Raw genomic sequence first — 20,745 nt, forward strand, 5'->3', positions numbered from 1 at the left:
ACAATGACTGGTACAGAAGTAGGATAACCTCCTTCTTTAACATGTTTTGACATGCAATTTTGAAGATATTAAGATCTGTCCACAGTGCTACAAATGTGCTTAAGTCTGAAGCTTTAACTTACTGTAATGTTCCATATCTGTGGACTTGGATGAAAATTGGTGGCAGGGATCACACTTTTGCCAGTTGTAAACTTCCTGCACAGTGAGGAGACAGTATGATCATCTTCAATGTTCAGCACAATATTAAACAAACACAAATTCCATCCTACTTATGATGCAAATAAATTTCATATTCACATAATTGCAGTTCAGAACATCAGAGCCTCCTTCTCACTTTCTTTCCAACGAAAAATAGTCAAAATACTCACAAGACCTTATTGCCAGCAAAGTGCACTAAATTGTTAACATCAATCCACCTGCTCTTCCCACAAGCCCATAGGCACATTTGCGTAGCTGGGGAAAAACAGGCGCCATTTGTAGTCCCACTAAGCTACAATATAGTACGTTGAAGGTTTTCCTTCAGACTCCATCTCATAATATTGAAAATCATCTTACTGTGCTCAGATAGTCTCAAAGGCCTACATCTGCAGTTACATCTAACCCAATAAAGAACCTCAGAAAGTACTTAAGGTCAGACATCAACAAACAATACCAATCACATGTCTTATAATGAGTGTGAGGTCGACTTCCCTCGTCTTCTCCAAATGCACCGCAGCAATAGGGGCTCCCCCTAAAATGACGAAAAGCATATACAAAAATAACCATATGTCTGAGACTCCTGCTTTGAAAAATACACATATCCAAAGATTAAGTTCCTATTGGGCCACACCAGGGAATCTGGCATTGTACATGCACATGTCCAAAGAACTCTCTAATTAATTAACACATCCCACAAGAGCAAGAAATTAAACCGATAATTACAAAACTTTTTTTAAACTTTGTGTTTTGTAAATCTTCAACAAAGTTGTGTGAAGAGACAAGGGAGAGATATGGGTTCAATGGTGGACAGGGTCCATTGTAAGGCTATATATAGGTTCTTGTCTGCCAAACTGTGATCATCCCCTTTTTTGTAAAGGTATCTTTTAAGGGTAACATTGCAAAGGCTTTGTTATTGCTTTTCCAAGTAATTTGAAGGCTAATATAAAGTTATGTGGGGCAGCCAATTTCCCACCAAGGGTTCTTTGGTCATAACCTCCACCAACCTGGCAGATTATCTCCCACCATATTTAGAGATGATCACCTGCCTGTCAAATAGCTGAATGCCTTTAGATGTCTTCAGAAGAGCTGCCACTAGAGTGGCCCCCAGGAAGGTACTGATGGTGGCCACTCAATTTTTTTTCATGTATCCCCCAATAAAATTGCCCTTAGGCCCTGGGAGTTCCCCCTGGGACCTTGGGCCACTTTTATTTTTGTTCTATTCAGGACCTCCAGATAGTTCCTGGTAGTCATAAGTAGGAAAAAAAGTACATCGGAATGTCCACTCTAAATAAAGTAGATTATCTGAGGTACTTAGACCGATGGCTGGATGTTTGTGGGGCTGTCAGTTTACTAAGGTGTCCACCAGCAGGTGCTCTGCCAGCAGAACCATGACAGTTCTCTCGACTCTAAACAGAGCTGGCCAACCTGCTATGTTTGCGATGGAGTACCCTGCACACCAAACTTTAGATAACCCCCTTAGTTTTTGTTGTGCATTCATTAATTTAAATATTTTTCTTATAAGGCATCAAACATGCTATCTTCTAATGCCTTCACAGCTCATACAACAGGGATACATAGGTACCAGTTGGCATATTGTGCAAGACATATGCCGACAACAGTTTTTTCAACAAAGACTGATTGAGTCAAAGAGTGTTTGCTACAACTTGCTACAGACTCGCTATAATGTTCCATGCATCAAATACCTTTCCAAACAAGGTGGCTTTCTTGAAAAACATATGTTTGAGTCCCACTATAAAAGAAAGTTTTAATGTAGGAGGCAGGTTAGGTAGTGCAAAACTGGTACAGTACAGATTTGCACTGACCAACCAGTGGCAGAAAACACACCCGCAGCAACTGGCCAGTGCAGAAGTGGCATTTGCCTTTTTCCTTCAAATAAAATGATGAAATGGTTGTGTTTTGCACTGACTTGTTAAAATATCAGTGTAAAGGTTCCATGCTGCTGTTCTGCATTATGTAATTTAACCTCCAGAGTGATGAGCCCTGAAACAGGAGGGCCATGCCTCTTGCCGCCATGCACTTTTGTTCCATCTTGTTAAGTCAACCTCTGGCTATCAGTACTCTTGGAAGGCCCACAATCATTTCAACACAAGCTGCCATTATGCGTTAACGGTGAACAGACCACGAAGGCCATCAGTGCTTAATTTGTAAAGAAAAATAAGTGCCAGGGCTCTCCTCAGGAGGCCACGGCAGCTTGCACCACACAATTCCTCTGTCATCCTGCCAATGACAGTAACAACACAACTTCTAATCGTCACACTCCTACAAGTGTGTCATTTCGGACAGTTTGAGGCCCTTCAAAGCTATGAGAAAGGCTGGGGCGGCAGGTAATAGTAATTTTTAATGTATATTTAATTAATAAGTAGCTGTTGTGGTGGTCCTCTCTAAATTAGACAGACAGCGCCACCTTGTGGCAGACTGTCACAATCCCCAGCATTGCCAATTAAGTGCTGGTGCTGAGCACAGGAAACCGTCTGCTCAAATTAAGCAAAATAAGCACTGCCTGATCTGCAGTTTAGCTGAATCAGGGTTGTTTGAGATCTGGTTCAGAGGTGAACATTCAAGGGGTTAAGGGTATAGAATTCTGAATAGACAGATGTGTTGTATTTAACGTGTGAATAAAAGTTTTTTAAAGTCTGTGTTTTTCTCCTCAGCAATGACCCTCCTGCAGAGGTAATCACAAATGGAGTCCTAGTGGTAAGTGAACAGGGTGTCTTATAAAGGTTTGGTGGAACTGGTTGGAAATTTGTTTGTTAGCTGAGAAGAAGGACAAATAAATCTGCTTTTTCATTCCCGACTGGATCAATTAATGTCAAATGTATTTATTATGCCTGATTAATTAAAACCATTGCATACATTGAAAATGTTTAAAATAGAAATATTTTGCTCATATACAATAACAAGCATTTACAATGCAACGGTTTCGCCTTTGGAAAAGTTAGAGCGATTGGCAATGTAAAGGACAATGCCATTTATTTATCTGTTTTCAAAACCAACACAAATACAAATGTTGTCATTTACAATGCCAATAGCTCAAACTTTTCCAAAGGCGAAACCGTTGCATTGTAAATGCTTGTTTTTTTCTTGCTAAAATGTTTTTACTTGCTTTGGGACTATGGCCATCTCAAATTTCTTACTAGGATGCACGTTTTTCTTCAGCGCTTTTTCAAGCGTGATTAATTGCATCAAGTTTGTTTGCCCTCTTGGAGCGGGTTATGTAAATCTTCCAAAAAATGATACCCACGTTTATATCCTGACGCTGTAGCGACCTTTGTTTTTTAAGTTATGTTTTTTTTTTTTTTTTTATTGGGGCAATGCGGAATCGAATTGACAAACATTTGTAAAGCCAAAAGGTTAGTGAGCACCATTGATTGACCAGGCCTATAACCTTCCCTTGTTTCATGAAGGATTTGATGTCCAGTTCCGCAGCAAATCTTTTCAGCTATGCCACTTTCACTTATTCTTAAGCAATTTATGCACGAGCACAAGCTCGTAGAGGGAGCGTGGTTCTATGTAGATAGGTTCTTCCTTTGTTGCTGTTGTGCCTTTACCCCAATAGGACTTCTTTAGTATACAAATCTGATAAGTTCATCCAGTACCAAAGGTATCTGTGATTTATGATTCACTTATGAGGCACTATGGTTATTGATATTGCCTCCTCTTAGATGTAGAACTCATTTAGTTGCATCAATGCACCTGTGTTGCTTCCGTCATTGACTGATCATCTCCCATCAGAAGAATGCAATTAGAATACCATTCACCACGTGGATAATCCCTAAATGCCTATGCACTGGTTGTCCTTTGACACAATGTCTCCCAGTCCTGTCTGTTGCAGGTTTTGGTTTGGGCGAATACTGCTCCCTACTTCTTGTAGCAGCACATTCCATGGCCCAGAGTTCCAGCTCTACACTGTGCGTTTGTCTGTCCTGCACTGGGGCCTTGAGGAGCCCTCTCACCCTCCTCTCCCTCTGTTCTGCCTGCTGTCACGGGGCCGTGTTCAGTGGTGTGGTGTGGTGGCCTTGACTGGCTCCATCCAAGCCAGTGAGGGCATTGAGTCGAAGATGAGCATGAATGGTTTACTTACTGCTCCGGCATTTGAAGGGGATCGGAAGAGGGCCACTCCTTTAGCATTTCTTAATTCTTGTCATACTTTTGTTGAACAACTGAGTTCTGTATATTGCACCAGGGTAATTCGGATTTTGGAATATACTCTGACAGTGAGAAGGGTCAGGAGCTTTCCAGAAAAGCAGCCATCTTGTTGGGTGAAAGATTGGTTCACCCAACCAAACTGAGGTACTCATTGATCATTTAAGAGGAAAGTCTGAGTACAGTAACTTAAGTGTCTTTAATATAATGGCATACGTATTTCTTCTTTTTCTGTCTGCGCAAATTGTGTTGCGTTGTCTCTCTATTCAAATTGAGCCACAACAATGTAGAACTTGGTGATGTGGACCACCTTTCAGTAATCCCACATAAACATTCTTGGCTCCTATCCTGCAGTCTTCTTCTCAAGGTATCACCGTGCTATGATTGTGATCCGTTTTAGAGAGTGCTCCTGTAAAAAGCTTTGCAACTGAAGTGAAAATCTGCTGACAATTTAAACTAGCATTGAATTTTAAATAAATAACTTCTTGTTTTTGCCATAATGATAACCCACGGTTGTCATTTTGCGTATTCAAATTGGCAAATAAATAGTAGCCACAGTTCGTTAGTGTCCAGAGGGGCTATGATTGTATTTATTCCGTAGGATTGTGCCGTTTACCCTTCCACAAGAAGCAAGTCTCAAACTGAACTATATTGGAAAAGGCCATTTTTCACCTAATTTCACATTGTTTTCGTGGATTTCTAAGCTGTCTAAATAAACAATGCTAATAACACTAGTGTAAAGTTGCTGGACTGCTTACTTGGCAGCTGTTTTGTTTTTTGTGTGATTAGTGTTCAAGTTCCTAATTTTAGTAGCGTCTAAATCAACGTGCTCTTGACATTTTTGCAGTTGCCTTGGGGATAACTGTATACATTTATGTCCACCTTGAATGCAGGGTAAAATTGAATCAGGATGACCCCATTGTGTTCTTTCAGAGCCCTTTGACCCCCACTTTCGCCCTTTAAACATTCCTCCTATAGCTCTGGTTACGTGTTTTTCTTTGTCAACTACGACACCAGATGGCAACTCTTTTCAGTCGAGCCCAGCCTGGACATTGCAGATAAACAGAACGGAGAGAGGTCAGGAGGCAGACTAAGAAAGTGTAATCGCAGGGGCACTTTAGGACCCGTGACAGCTAACGTTTAGAGCTGATCGCGAATTCCTAAACAAGAAGGTGCTGCAAATCAGAATTATATTTCCCGAGTAGAGAACTAGCACAATCGTGGAGAATTTCCACAATTTAAAATAATTGAATGACCTTTGCTGCCAAAGTTTGAACACTAGCTTCATATGTGCCACAGAGTTGTTCGTCCCATTACCTAGGAACTTAGCATTCAGTGCTTGAGCTCTACGTCCTCCGGAAGAGGATGTGGCCAAACGGTTAGAGCAGTCAACCTCGAGACTGGTGAACCGGGTTCGAGTCTCGACTGGGACACAGCATCCTGTGATTGTGGGCAATTTACTTAGGACCCTCCCCCCCAATGCATTTGTCCGTCTGTAATGCAACTAGTGCTCATGTGAAGCGCTCTGATACCTTCGGATCAAGCTCGCGCACTCACCGACTGTCTTCTGGCGGGGCTCTCCTCCTCACACGGGAGCCTTGCTCCCTGCAGCACTCCTCCGGCGGTCGCTTTGGGGCCGCGGGCGGGGTTCCTCTCCTCCTGGGCTCTTCTCCTAGATGCAGCAGGGCTCCCTCGCATCACGGGAGCCCTGCAAACCGGCCGCCATGCTTCTTCTTTCTTCCCCCCGGGCTGCGGGGGCGGGCACTTCCGGCCGGCCGCGCTGTGATTGGCCGGCCGGCCAACCACTTCCGGGTCGCTGCGGGCAGCGCAGCGGCCCTTCTCCTTAGGTAGGCAGGCGGGGGCTGATTTTTACGGGCAAATGCCGGGTGGGCACCGGCTCTAGATAACAATCAATCGGGAGTGGACACGGACGGCGGGAGGGGGCGGGAGTGGACACGGACGGCGGGAGGGGGCGGGAGTGGACACGGACGGCGGGAGGGGGCGGGAGAGGACACGGACGGCGGGAGGGGGCGGGAGAGGACACGGACGTCGGGAAACGTGCACAGGACAGCGAGGGGGGGGCGGAAATGGACAGCGCATCAGTGAAAGGGGAGGGAACGGGAAAAAACGTAACTCCGCCCTGGGAAAAAATCTCGGGAACGCCCCCGAATCTGGTCCGGCCTTGACGGACAGATGTCTGTTCCAATGGCTAGCCTCCATTTATGGAGCTAGCCAATGGGACAGGGGGGCGTTTTCCATTTTCCTTACTGGAATCAAGAGATTTCTCTGGAGGCGGAGCTAAGAGCTCCGCCCTCCAGCCGAAACCTAAAAAGGCACTATTCGACTACCCACATATATCCCACCATTAACAATAAAAAAAAATCATCAAGGGATAGGCTCAAGTTATTAAAACCGTCTGCACCATGCTCTTGTAAGTCTAAAAAGATTGTTTCAGATAGTGGCTATTCTGATGTAGGTTGATTCATAGCGAGCATGGACGAGTTTTTCAATCTCTTAGCAGTTATATCAAAAAACTTTGTAAGCCGGCAGTTTAGCTGCACTATCTCTGAATTGAATTACAGCATTGCCGCCTATCTGCAGGTTCTAACTCTGACTGAACATTGGCTTTTAGCAAGGTTATCCTTATATCCCTTAGGTTGTTACAAATGCAAATGACGTGAATGAGGTCCTCCACACCACGGCCGCACAAACGACAGAGCCGGTCGCTTTCTCGTCTCTCCCAAGGAGGTAGAAACTGGTTGATAGGGCCGGCTGTCTCAATTAGTCATCTGTCCAGTCGGACAAACTTGACTTCCATCAGCGAAAATTCTGTTGGAAGTACAAGGCAGGCCTGGCGCCTGGATAACACTCTATATCGTGCAAAAACAATTTAAATTCAACCAAAAAATACAGTCACGGAGTAGCTATCTGTCACACCTGTGAAATTCTGAGCAGTTTTTTTTTTTTCTAGGGGGACCCTGCAGCACAGGGGAGCCCCCAAACCTTCAGCCCCCCTAGCCCACATTGCTAGGCCAGCTGTAACCTGTACTTGATTTAAAGTTATTTTTTAAATGTTTTATTTTTCAGTTTTATAACACAATACCAAATCAAATATGCAGTCAGTAGAATGAATGGTGACTATATTAAGCACACTCAATGGAAAAAGATATTTCGACAGACATGACCACAAATTAGCAAATATTTATCAGCCTTCAGAACGAGCGTGTCTCAACTATGTGGAAGTCCAGCCAAATTAAAGTCTACTTACTAAAGTAAACATTGAAGAGTTACTTCCTCGACTCACCTACTTATGACAGGTAGTAAAACAGTCTCTGCAGTTCCAAGGTGGTTCCGCAAAAATAACCCGTTTCGGAAGGCATACATGTCTTTTTCACGGAGGAAGGACGTATTGAGTTATCTACAGACAGTTTTTTCTCTCTCAGATATCCCCGTTTGCATATACCTGTCACTCATGTTAATAGTGGCTAATCTGGCCACCAGCCTGGGGACAAACGTTCCAATCCCAGCTCCAGCACCTAGCTGGAAATTGTATGATTGTGAGCAAATGTCACAATCTCCCTGTGGATAAACTTTGTGAAATGTCTTCAATGTAATGCAGTTGTATATATGAAATGTAATACATTGTGATGTACTGTAGAGTGCCAAGTCAAGCGGGATATGTTGTCACTTGTCTGAGACGCCAGGACCTTCAAGCATCGGATCATGAGCCACAGGTGACATTAGCGGCATGTGCACAACTATCGGAATTACTGAAGGGGACGCACAAGCTACGTCCCCTTATGTAATACCAAAGTGCCCCGGGGGCACGCAAAGTGGGCGCAAACGCCGGTTGCACCCCCCCCCCCCCCGGGCACTTACTGTAATTCGACCCTAGGGTCACACAAATGTACTCCGATACAAATACCACTCATTAGCCATGCCTCTGCACTTACGTCCCTAGAATGCATCACCCAGAGACAGGAAGAGAACAGCATCGATAATCTGTCTCGCACTCCGTAGAGGGGCAGCTCAGAAGGCACAACAAACGCTGAGCAGCAAACCATGACGGGGGGATGCAGAACAATCCAACCTCGATCGTCACCACCATCCCGCCATCCAACATGTGCACTTGTCTATAATGTCAGTGGTCCAGAAATTTTCGAAAGGTGATGAGGCAAGTGTCGGTGAGGGCGGCAATTGGCAAACCAAAAGCAGCGGATGCAAGGTGTGCAAGCTGCATCAGCAGCCACGCCGACCGCTTCCACCACAATGCACTGCAGGCACGCCGCGTACACGGACTCCCGGACCTCAGCTGACTAAGGTGGTCTCATTCCAAGGGCCACTTACTCCTACAGAAAAAATTGAGTGAGAATTTTTAAAGTGCAATTGAACAATTTAAAATGCCCTACATAGTATTATAATTAATACGTTTGAGGCACAGTTTTCACCGGAGGTAGGATTTGAGGGGACATATTACTCTATTGCTCCCAATATGGGTCCATATTGGCTTCAATTTTCACCCTATAGTGAACTCCTAATGTTGTTTCCTGCAATTTATGATGGTGTAGAGGTTATTATGGTTTACATAGAATACTCAATTATGAGAATCTCCAGTGTGAATGGAGAGCTTAAAAATGTGTTTTGCGTATACCAGAACCATGGTCTCATTTTATTGCAATTTGGAATTATGAAACTACTAATTGTTAGTTAATAAGTAAGGATATTCTTCTTGGTACAGAAAAGTGTTATGAAATCAAGAAAACTGCAATTCACAAAAAGGATGACTATCGAAGGCAAATTCTGTTCATCAAGAAATTAGGGCTAAAAGTCTTCGTTCATCAGATCCAGGATGAAAGAGTGCTTCTTGGCTTGGAACATGATCGACTGATTGTTTAGGAAATACACAGCCTTTTTTTCAAGTGCCATTTTGTTTACTTTATTTGCACCCTAACGCAGGCCATATGTGCATAAGTGCAATACACCAGGGCTGATTTTGATCAATTTAAAAATGGAACACTGTCTGTCACTTCTCTCGAAAAGAAACTATTTACCAACTTTAGATATCTAGTTATTTGTATTTGTTATTAATTACTGTTTACTAAACTGCTATAAAATCAGGGTTTTCAATTAAGGAAAAACAACGACAGATAGCCAGTGTTCAAGATTCATATCTGTGTAATGTCAGTCCCTGCTGCATCAGCTGAAGTGTGGGAGAGTCAAATGGTCTCTGGTGTCACTCCACCACATGTGTTATTTGGTGAAATTCCAAGGGCTGCTCATTTAAAACTAAAACTCTGAATATCGTCTTTATCACAGGCTAATCCGTGCTTGTCTGTTCAAGGCACCATCAGTGGAATGACAAAGACACCACACAACAGGGACGGTAAGTGAATCTTTGAGAGACCCATCACAATGTTGTAGTGTGTACACCAGAAGAGATGGAACTGTTGGAAATGTAGACATTTTGAAAAGAAATGCTATATTATTCAAGGTGTAAATAGGGTCTAACTTCTCTTTGCTTGGTTTATCCGAATTCTGGTCACAAATACAAAGGAGTATGTTTGGTTCTCTGTAATGGTCTTTTCCTGTGAGTGTCCTACTTCTTTGAATTCAGGAGCCATATTTAGGGACAGCAATGCTGCTTCGTTCGTCCAAGTGCCACTAACACACAAAATAACCCCAACGTGCACATGCTAGCCAACAGGTGCCCCTAATATACCTCATTTCACACGCACCTTACAGTGCACAAAATACTTTAATTTTTGTGTTTCATTTCCTACTGTTGTTTTATTTCTAATTCACAAGCTCAGAAAGTGCATCCTGCATTTCTTCAACAACCAGCCTTCATGTCTATTTTTGTTTTTGTTTTTACAGTCGTAGTTACGTCACATTCTGGTACATGGGGAAATGATTTGAAAGCCTAAAATTGACAGATGGATCCAGAAAGGATAGAAGGCATCTCCCTATCTAAAGTTGTAAAATAATTAATGTCCTCTCCTTTTCCCTGTTGGTCCTGTAAACAGACACAGCTCTGGGGACTCAGCAAAGGCTGCTTGCCGCTCCTCAGGTTCATAGGTGGTGGTAGAGGGCTCCAGTGTACTTGTGCCTGTTGCCTCCGTCTCCTGCCCCTGGATCGACCTCGGCCAAAACCTAAGAAAGGCTGGGTACTGAAGTTTCCTTGGAACTGTTGTGGGGCAAAGGGGCCCATTTGTTGTGGAAAGGTCGGGTCTCCATAGCTCCACGGATTGAGTTGCCACCATTGAGGGAATTGGTTCTGGTTTCCTCCTCTCCACTTTTGTTGGTTTCCTCTGCCTCGACCTCTCATTGAGGTATTACTTTTAGATGAAGAGTCTGAGTCACTGGAGATTTCATAAGAACTCTTAAGTACCATACGTTGACCCTCCTCTACGTCCGTTTTTGTTGAACTCTGGTGGTACATATGAATCACTGGGGTATGGGTAGATTTTCTCTAAAGCCAAATCCTTTCTGAACTTCTCTATTTTAGTCAATAGGATGGAATCTTTGAATTCTTTGTTAGTTTTGTTAGTCTCTTCTTGGCTCTTTTTGAACAAGGTACTCGTTATAGTAGTCTTGATTTGGGCTTCTAAGACTTGAATCTCAACAAGGATGGTATCGGCCACTCTTTTAGCAGTTTTAATAATGAGGATAAGCCAATCTCTTGTGCACCTCCACGCTATCAGAGACCAATCTTTAAGAAATTCCTTGTCATGCAAAAAAAGCCTGGGCGCATTAGTCACTATTAGCCCAGTAGGGGCACAATTGCCCCGTAAATATTCGGCCATAATGGCCCCATGGATACCCGTGCATGAGTGGGATTTTTTAAGGCCGAGAACCTTTGCCCACTCGTCTTCATTGTTGCAAACCACTAGAGGTATAGTCTTCAGTATACTGGGGTTGTCCAAAAGTATAGATTGTACCTCATTGTCATCAAAGGCTAACCCACAATTTTCAGCCATTGCGACGAGGTAATTATACAATAGCTATGTTCAACTAGCCAGAGAGGTATAATTTAAAAAGGATGCACAGTACATAAAAAGAGAGCTAAACCTTATAATTGAGGTTTATAACCTAACTTCATTGAGAGGTTGCTAAATTTGGGACCCGCAGCCTTCGCTGCACAAGATCAAGAAACACAAACCGATAGGGCATATTTAGAGACCTGGCATGGACACAGCCCCCAAAATTGAACATAGTATACACAGAGTGTCCACGGGTCTATCAACAACAAATCTACCTTAGAGAGACATAAACCAACAAATCAAGGGCCAGATGTAGGTAATTCTATTTTACCGACTCATAAATACCGAATTTTACCGATTCGGTATTTATGAATCGGTAAAATAGAAGGAGGGAGATTTAGGTAAATTCGGTAATTGAATTACCGAATCTGTAAAAATCGGTATTTACCGAATCGGTAAATACCGATTCGGTAATGCCCATTGATTCCTATGGACCTTGAAGCCCATAGGAATCAATGGGCAATACCGAATCGGTATTTACCGATTCGGTAAATACCGAATCCTGCAAGGGTGCAGGGGGTGTCACTTTGACACCCTCTAGCACCCCAAATACAGGCATGTGTGCCATGTGGCACACAGACATGCCCTAAGGGCATGTCTGTCTGTCACATGGCATAGGTGTGCATGCACATATGTGCATGCACACCTGGATTCGGTATTTTACCACCCAATTGGATTGGGTGGTAAAAAGTAAAGTAAAGTCCACATTTGTAAAGCGCACAATCACCCGTAAGGGTCTCTAGGCGCTGGGGGCCGTCGGGAAGATTAAGCGAGCTATTGCCCAGAGTCACATGGTGCTGGGCTAATCTGCCGCCGGAGCAGGGGATCGAACCGTGATCCCCAGATTCCAGCATCAGTCGCCCTGGCCGCGGCGCCACACCTCTCCCCCTACCGAATCTGTAAGGCCTTTGGGACTCAGAAGAGTCCCACCTACATCTAGCACTTACCGAATCGGTAAAAATACAGATTCTGTATTTTACCGATTCAGTAAATTTACCGAATTGGTAAAATTGGCCCCCTACATCTCAAATACCCATTTACCGGTCGGTAACGGCCGAAATCGTCCGTTACCAGCCGGTAAATGGCCACCTACATCTGGCCCTAAGTGTGCAGATGGATCAGAACGTCTCTTTATAAATAAGGATACCCATCAGTCACCTTTCAATACCACCCTAGTCATCATCTGGGCTTCCTTATGACATTCCCATCGTGAATCATAAAAGATGTTTACTAGGACTAGGTGGACACCTCCTGCATCTAATTATGAAGCACGGAATCACTTTATAGATGTTAAGTGATGGTGTCGATTGAAGGGTAAGAATGAGAAGATTGCAGAGCGTGAAATGTGTGAAATAATTGTTGACTTAAAACTGGGTAAGTGAGAGAAACATGAGTTTATTATTATCGCTCAATTGCCAAAGATTAAAAACTGTGCAAAAAAATGGGAGCTTTAACAAATATCTGCCACTATGGCTACTTGGACAACATGTTTCAGCAGTAAATCAGGACACTACTGTCCTCTGCCTTCGTCAGGACCTCTATCAATGATTGCTACTGCAATAGAACAATTCAATGTGAAAAATAAAATCAATGAACCATTTCACCTGGACTCCTAGGTGTCTGGACACTCCTCCTGTATGTGGATTACCCAGCCACTGTGGGATGCACAATTAAAGTTGGTTACATGTCAAAAAAGGGAAGAGAAAGAGAGAGAAAGAAAAACAGTTGGTGTCTCTCTATGTAGACATCCTAAGCTGGCATAATTACCATCTGCAGGTGTTTCATCAAGGCCATCATCAAGCAGTATACGTCTGTTTATACATGTAGTATGTAACTACTCCCGCTTATCCAAATTTGCAGGAGGGTACGGCCTCACCTCACCTGGCTGCGGCTCAGGGAGAAGAAGCACAGCTCTATAAAAATCAAAGAAGGCATAGACATAAGCAGTGTCATGTGACCTGCTTCTTGTGATAAGTCTGTGCATTTCAGAAAAAATATATACCATCCTTGACAGTAGTCATATACTTCATAAATGAGTCTAGGTGATCCTTATGTTATCATAGAAGACTAGATGTTCCTAGCCAAAAGTGTGCAGTCAATATAATTACAGAGAATGTACTTTTACTCCTCAAGTCGACGATTAGAAGTACCATTGAGAATCGTCACTTCTTACATGTGGCGCGCTATTATTTTGTAATGCCTGATTCTCAGTTTATCCACAATCGGGGGACAAAATGACTCTAACCAGCCAGCATCATCCATCTCACAAACTACGCACTCCACAAGGTGTTCATACATAGTATGCTAAATAATATAACACATCTTGCCCAAGTCTGTACGTATATAGAGATAAATGTAATACCATACGGTTGAAATCTAAAGGCAACCCTGCCAGTACTCTAACCAGTCCATGCTGTAAGGGGCCCCCACAGTGACGGTCCGACAAACTCATCATCGGAGCCCGTGTAAAGTCAGCCCCCATACACCATTATGTTGATTTGCGCTCTGACAACAAACTGATATAGCCAGCTCACCTCTCCGTCGGTACTCCAAACGGTCTACCGAGCCGTCTCGGAGAGGTGACTGGCGGTGTACAACCGCCATCTTTATCTCAGTGCATTTGCTATTGGAGCATGTGATGCATCAAGGCGATCACGTGTTCTGTGGTATATAAATAAATAATACCGGATCTAGGTTTGACTAGGCATAGCTATAACAGATAGCTCAATAAATAAGAGTCAAGATTCGAGGTAGTAGGAGTTTGCAGGTTTATTACAGCATAAAGGACAGGAACAGGACAACCTGCACAGGAATAGGATGGCAGCGCTGCCGGGGGCAGGATCGGAATCGGCGTAACATTTAATAACAATACACAAATATATATACTAAAACAGTTGCATTACAGTACATACGATAGGCGGAGCAGTGGGTGTGGTCAATAGCAGTCGCGAAAGATAAGGGTGAAAGTAGGTGTAACAAGAGGCGTATACATAGACATGTGATGTAAACGTAACAGAATATGTTATGAATGGGGCGGAAACATGGAGGGGGCTACCTAAGGAGCCGGGACCTCTAACCTAATGGTGCGCGCAAACTGGCAATGACGTGTTACTAGGAGAAACTGGGGGCTACGAACTCTGTGCTAGGAGCAGAGACTGAAGTCTGGAGAGTCAGGGCGACATGTACCTAAGCAGTATCTAGTATCTGATGTTTAGAGAACATGTTGATAGAATCCGAAAGTTATCGGGGTAAAGGCTAACAGACTCTAAGACTGGTGCATGCATTATTCTACATGTAGTGCGTGATGAAGAATATTAAATGACCATAAATACAGTATTCCTCTTACATGGAGACGTAAGGGCTAGACAATGACGGAAACTATTGATGCGGTTCAGTAGCTTAGGAATGCAGAGAAGGAGGGCTGGACTGATAACTAGAATCATAACATACTCTTGGCAGACTCAGAGGCAGAGCCAGGCTGAACCGGGCACTGCGAGGCAGGAAGTAAGTGAAGGGTCAGGAACACAGGTGGGGGCTGTATCGCTCCTCAGCGAGGGCTCAGGAGACAGAAGCTGAATCTGGTGTCCAGGCCCTTTTGAGGCCTAGAAACGGGGACTTTATAATGAAATAACGTGCACATTGGGAAACGTGGCAACGTAGCTTTACATAGGCCTGATATTCGTAGTATTCACGAGGACTGGAAACTGGCATACTAGAGATGGACACAACTGTAATTGCGTCTTTAATCGAACAGGGGAATACATATGCATATTAATCATGCACACATAACATATGATGGAGGACGTGTAGGGACACAGAACATGGCAGAATTTACTTTTCCACATTCCCTCCTTGTCACTACGTTTCCATCAGGAAACATCAATATTCATGATACCATCTATCATTTCATACAGTATCATTTGCTCGTCTCGAATTTTCTTGGAACGGGATTTAGAACGGGGCTTGGGACTAGGAATACAAGAGGTAGCACAAATGCCGCAAATCGCAGGGCCACATTGTATACAGAGGCAGCAGCTGAATATGATCGCTACTGCAATACCTAGAAAGGACAATACTTTCCATCCCCAGGCGGAAATTATATTCCAGAACCAACCGGACCAAGTCCAGGTGCCTGGATCTTGGTGTAACAGATGGGCAATTTTATGAAGTCTGGTTATAGCTGAATAAACAGACGGCGCGTTATTAGGAATGAAAATGCAGCAACTAGATCCGATGACTCTACAGGCCCCGCCCCTATCGGCCAGTATGACGTCAAGGACGAGACGATTTTGGAGCACGACAAATCTCATAGCAGATTGCTCTTCAGTTAAATTACCTAGGGCAGAGGCAGTCTCATTCACTACAGCTTCGAGGGTTCTTGTTAACCTACGGATTAGCTTACTATTCTGGATAGGTCCTATAAAGAAGAAGAAACCTCTATTGAAATCTGTATACTGTTCTAGAGCAGTTTCAGTATAATCGACAATCGGGGACTCCCTTCTATGTCTAATGTGTACTAGATGTGTGTTTCTATGATAATCAGATGGGGCTAGAAAAACAGGTGGCAGTAGGAAGGCAATGTAACAGGTTCCCTCCCAATCGAGGGGCAGACGAACATATGCGGTTTGACCACAAATAAAATAAGAATGACGTGAAGCTTTGAAAATAGATTTCCCACTGTCACTATACTTGACAATAGTAGTACAATCGCTGTGTCCTACATGTACGGAACCATTATTTCGGACACATAATTCGCCTTTGACTGGTAGTACTGAAATAGCAGGTAAGTCTGGAGTAGTATCAGACTGAACATTCAGGACCATGAAATTCGAAGAATAATTACCTAAATTGTAAACTTCGTTTTCTAGATCTAACCCTGTTCTGTGGGGAAGACCTTGCTTGTCTGGAAAACATGTACTGTTAAGAAAAGACATATCTGTTGAGGATGACGTTAACGTGGACCATGCTCCACACGAACCATTATGTGAAAAGGGATACGGAAAGAGTGGCAAAACTCCCTTCGGTGTCTGGAAAGGGGGGAGTCGACCACACACCCAACAATTAGTGGCATTGCTGGTCTGGTGTGAATAATGTAACATGCGGATAAAAGAATTGTTACGCATAGCGAGGCGATAAGAGAGTTCATGAGGAGGCAGATCACTAAACGTGTGCTCTACTGTAACATTAGAAGACTTATTTACATGAGAAACTGGAAAATACAGATAAAATGCATAACTGGTGCAGGAAATCATAATGCTGAGAAATAATATGAAACTTAGAAAAACGATACATCGGATTGAGTTTTGACTAACTCTCTCACTATGGGGGTCTATTTTATACATGTCAGAAACCGGTCTAACCGTTTCACCTAGGGGAGGACTTAGACAATCAAACTGGCTGACTTATTTTACTAGACCTTAACTTTTTCTTATACTCCTGTTGCGGAGTTGTCTCTAACAGGGAGGGTGCAGTATCATTGTCTTTTGCGGGACAGTCCTTAAGAATAGTACTTTGGCAGTCCTTTAAATGCTCGGAAATGTTCTTTGAAACGGGCTTCAATCCATAAAATTTTTTGATGTGCGAAAGATGCACCCAGCCTTTTCTTCCCTCCAACTTCACGGCTGTACGGGTGGCCAGGAGGACCTGTCGGGGCTCCTTCCAGCGAGGCTCCAGCGGACTTGAACGATCAAAGTTTCGCACTAGGACCATGGATCCGGGAACGATTTCATGCGGTGCCACCTCGGTATTGTCTGGAAATGCGGCGGCAACCTGTGAACGACAAGAGTTGAGGGCAGACATCAAGGAAGCTAGGTAATCTGTCAGCATATTACTTGAAACATCGGTAATACTTCGAGGTCTAGGTGTACCCCACATGTTAGGGGGGCGGCCGAATACGACCTAGTACGGGGACAGACCCGATCTGGAATGTGCGACCATGCGCATGTAAAACAAAGCAACTGGCAGAGCTACTAGCCAGTCTACACCTTTTTCTTGACATACTTTTGCAATTCGGATTTTCAGGGTCTGATTATGTCTCTCTACGAGACCGGCTGCTTCAGGATGGCGTACACAATGGAACTTCCACTGGTACCCTAACAACAGGGAAACATGTTTCATCAACTCAGATGAGAATGGCTGGCCGTTATCAGAATATACGACTCTAGGGAGTCCGTAACGGGGGAAGAATTCACGAACCAACTGCTTAGCAGTAGTCGTGGCTGTATAATCTGGAACTGGATATGCCTCCGTCCACCTGGACAAAGCGCATACAACTACAAGGACATACTTGAAACCTCGACATCGCTCCATCTGAATGTAATCCATCTGGAGGACTTCGAAAGGGTGGTCAGGGGGCTGGAATCCACCTTGTTCCACCGGCACACTTTTACCTGGATTAAACTGGCAACATATCATACAGGTACGGATTTTCTGCTTGGCTGCAGCTCGTAAATGCTTGTTGAACCAAATGTTCTGGATACTGTCTAACATGGCTTTTTCTCCTAAATGTGCTGGACTATGTGCGGTATTAACAATGACTTGAACCATAGAGTCGGGGAGAAACCATGTGGCTCTACCCTTCGTCAACCATCCCTGATCTGTCTGGACCCCTCCTTGTTCGGACCATTTCTTGATTTCATCAGGAGTAGCATGTAACTGTATATCTATGACATCTTGAGTAGGGTCCTTAACTGTCATACAGGTAGTCGGATCTGGAGTAAGTGTCTGTGTTGGCTTAACTGAAATGTCTGGAGCCTGTGCTGTAAGCTTGGCTGTGCGATCTGCTAGATCATTACCCTGGGAAATAGTGTCAGTAACTTTCGTATGTGCCTTGCACTTCATGATAGCAATAGATGTCGGTAAATGTATGGCATCTAACAGAGCCTGAATAAGGAGACCATGCTGAATCTTGGTTCCATGAGAAGTCATGAAACCTCTCTCCTGCCAGAGCACTCCAAAGTCGTGTACGACTCCAAATGCGTAACGTGAATCTGTGTAAATATTAACTTTCAGGTTCTTAGCGTGTATGCAGGCTTGAGTCAGAGCAACTAGCTCTGCTGCTTGAGCAGACAGGGTGCCAATACGGTGTGTTTCAATAACTTCAGTGTCAGTAGTCACTGCATACGCGGCTACTAGTTCTCCTGTACTTGTTCTCATGCATGAACCATCCACATAAAGTGTCAGGTCGGGATCTGGTAATGGAATATCTGTCAGATCTTGTCTTGGCTTTGTCATAATGTTAACTACTTCCACACAGTCGTGTGTGGCAGGATTTGAAGTAACTGACGGTAACAGTATAGCAGGATTAAGAACGTTGCAGCGTCTGATCTCTATGTGTGGCTGGAACAGTGTCAATTCATAACCTGTTAAACGTGCAATTGTCAAGTGCTGAGTTTGTGTTCGGTTTAAAAGAACTTCCACGGAGTGTGGAACTTGTACTGTCAGGGAGTGTCCTAATACTATGGAATCACTTTGTCTGATAGCTAGTGCTGTGGCTGCAACTGACTTGAGACACGCAGGCAGAGCCTGGGCTACAGGATCTAATGTGCTCGAAAAATAAGCACAAGGCTTGTATTGTCCTGCTTGATCTTGTGTGAGAACAGATAATGCTGTACCTTCGCGTTCTGTGACGAAAAGTGTAAAAGACTTACTGTAGTTCGGTGTTGCTAGAACTGTAGCTTGACATAAAGCTTTCTTTAACTCATTGAAACTAAGTGTATGTTCAGATGTCCAAGGGAGGACAGTCGATACGGCTGCCTCCTGTGTCGTTAACTGTATCAGTGGTTTAGCTAGAAATGCATACTGAGGAATCCATTGTCTGCAATAAGAAGTAAGGCCGATAAAAGCACGTACCTCCTTCTGGGTCTTGGGCTGAGGAAGACTCGCTATTAACTGAATACGATCTGGTGTCAACTGCCTACCCCTCTTGGACAGCAAGTGGCCTAAATAGATCACTTGCTGGACACAGAATTGAAGCTTAGAAGGGGACACCTTGTGCCCCATCTCGGCTAGGAAATACAAGACTGTAAGTGATGCTCGTTCGCAAGCATGTTCAGAACGGGCTGTGATCAGTAGATCATCAACATATTGGAGCAGGGCAGTGTCAGTTGGCATGTGAATGTTGTCTAGGTGTCTCTTGAGTGCTTGACTGTAAATACTAGGACTTTCTGTGAAACCTTGAGGAGCGCGTGTGAACATATAGCTCCTTCCATTTAAACAAAATCCGAAAAGAAACTGGCTGTCTGGATGGATGGGGACACTAAAAAACGCATTCTTGAGGTCTATGACTGTGAAAAATGAGGCTTCGGAATCAATGGCTGTCAATAGGGAAGAGATATCTGGAACAACTGGGTACTGGGGAACAATACATTTATTGAGTTCTCGTAGGTCAATCACTAATCGATATACTGGAGGTGCATTCGGATCAGTACGTTTCATGACAGGAATGATCGGAGAATTACATACATTGGAGTCAGTTTCTACCACTACTCCTTGAGCCATAAGCTCGTCAATAATTTTGGATAAGGCTGCTACAGCCTCAGGTGGCAATCTGTACTGTCTGATTCGTGGCAGGACTACACCTGGCTTGAGAGTCACACGATGGGGTGTGATTTGCATAAAGCCAACATCAGTTGGACCTTGCGCCCATAGATGCTGCGGAACATTAGACAATCTTGGATCAAAATCTCGTAATACATAGTGACCCTTGAAGTCACGTAGGAACAATCGTATTCCCTCTGGGGAACAGCATATAACTGCACCTAACTCTTTCAGTGTTTTAATGCCTAATAGATTCTCTGGACATGACTTCGTAAGTAACAGATCAGTAGTGCGGGACAATGGACCTACTTCTAGAGTAACTGGCTTTGATATTTCATTTACAATAGGCTTTCCCGAAAATCCAAGGGAAACATTTCTAGAGCCTGAGAGTGGAGCCCCTGGAACTTCGGCGTGGCTGATGGTGGTCCTACTTGCCCCTGTATCGATCAGAAACTTTCTGTCTTTCCCTAGTACTTGACTATGAACATAGGGACCCTCTTGATCTACAGGTATCTCGATGAGAGGCAAGCCTACCTCCCTCTCTAGGCTGTTTCATGAATATGACTGATACTCCGGATACTCGGACTGTGCATACTGGTACATCTGCTGTGTAACATGCTGTGTTGCAGCAATAGGCTGCGGTACAGTAACTGTCTGTTGTGCATTCTGTGACTGAGGGGTCTGTGTAACTTGTTCTTGTCTAGGCGGACGTGGTCTTTCTTTAGTCTTACCGGTAGCTATGTTGTGTTTCAGAACTGCACACTCGTTTATAAAATGACCTGGCTGTTTACAATAATTGCAGTTT

At 43.9% G+C, this 20,745-nt stretch overlaps 1 protein-coding gene across 2 annotated transcripts in view; it reads left to right on the top strand.

The window, feature by feature from the left end:
• PLA2G4F (phospholipase A2 group IVF) overlaps nucleotides 1–20,745 on the top strand; it is a 341,301-nt gene that overhangs the window by 96,256 nt on the left and 224,300 nt on the right. For both annotated transcript variants that reach the window (XM_078659639.1, XM_078659638.1), the window contains exons 6-7: nucleotides 2,871–2,913; nucleotides 9,679–9,745. In XM_078659639.1, coding sequence (XP_078515765.1) covers nucleotides 2,871–2,913; nucleotides 9,679–9,745 — 110 coding nt within the window. The remainder of the gene's footprint in view (nucleotides 1–2,870; nucleotides 2,914–9,678; nucleotides 9,746–20,745) is intronic.

The sequence above is a fragment of the Lissotriton helveticus genome, chromosome 9 (genome assembly GCF_964261635.1).
Source record: "Lissotriton helveticus chromosome 9, aLisHel1.1, whole genome shotgun sequence".
In the NCBI taxonomy this organism is placed as follows: domain Eukaryota; kingdom Metazoa; phylum Chordata; class Amphibia; order Caudata; family Salamandridae; genus Lissotriton; species Lissotriton helveticus.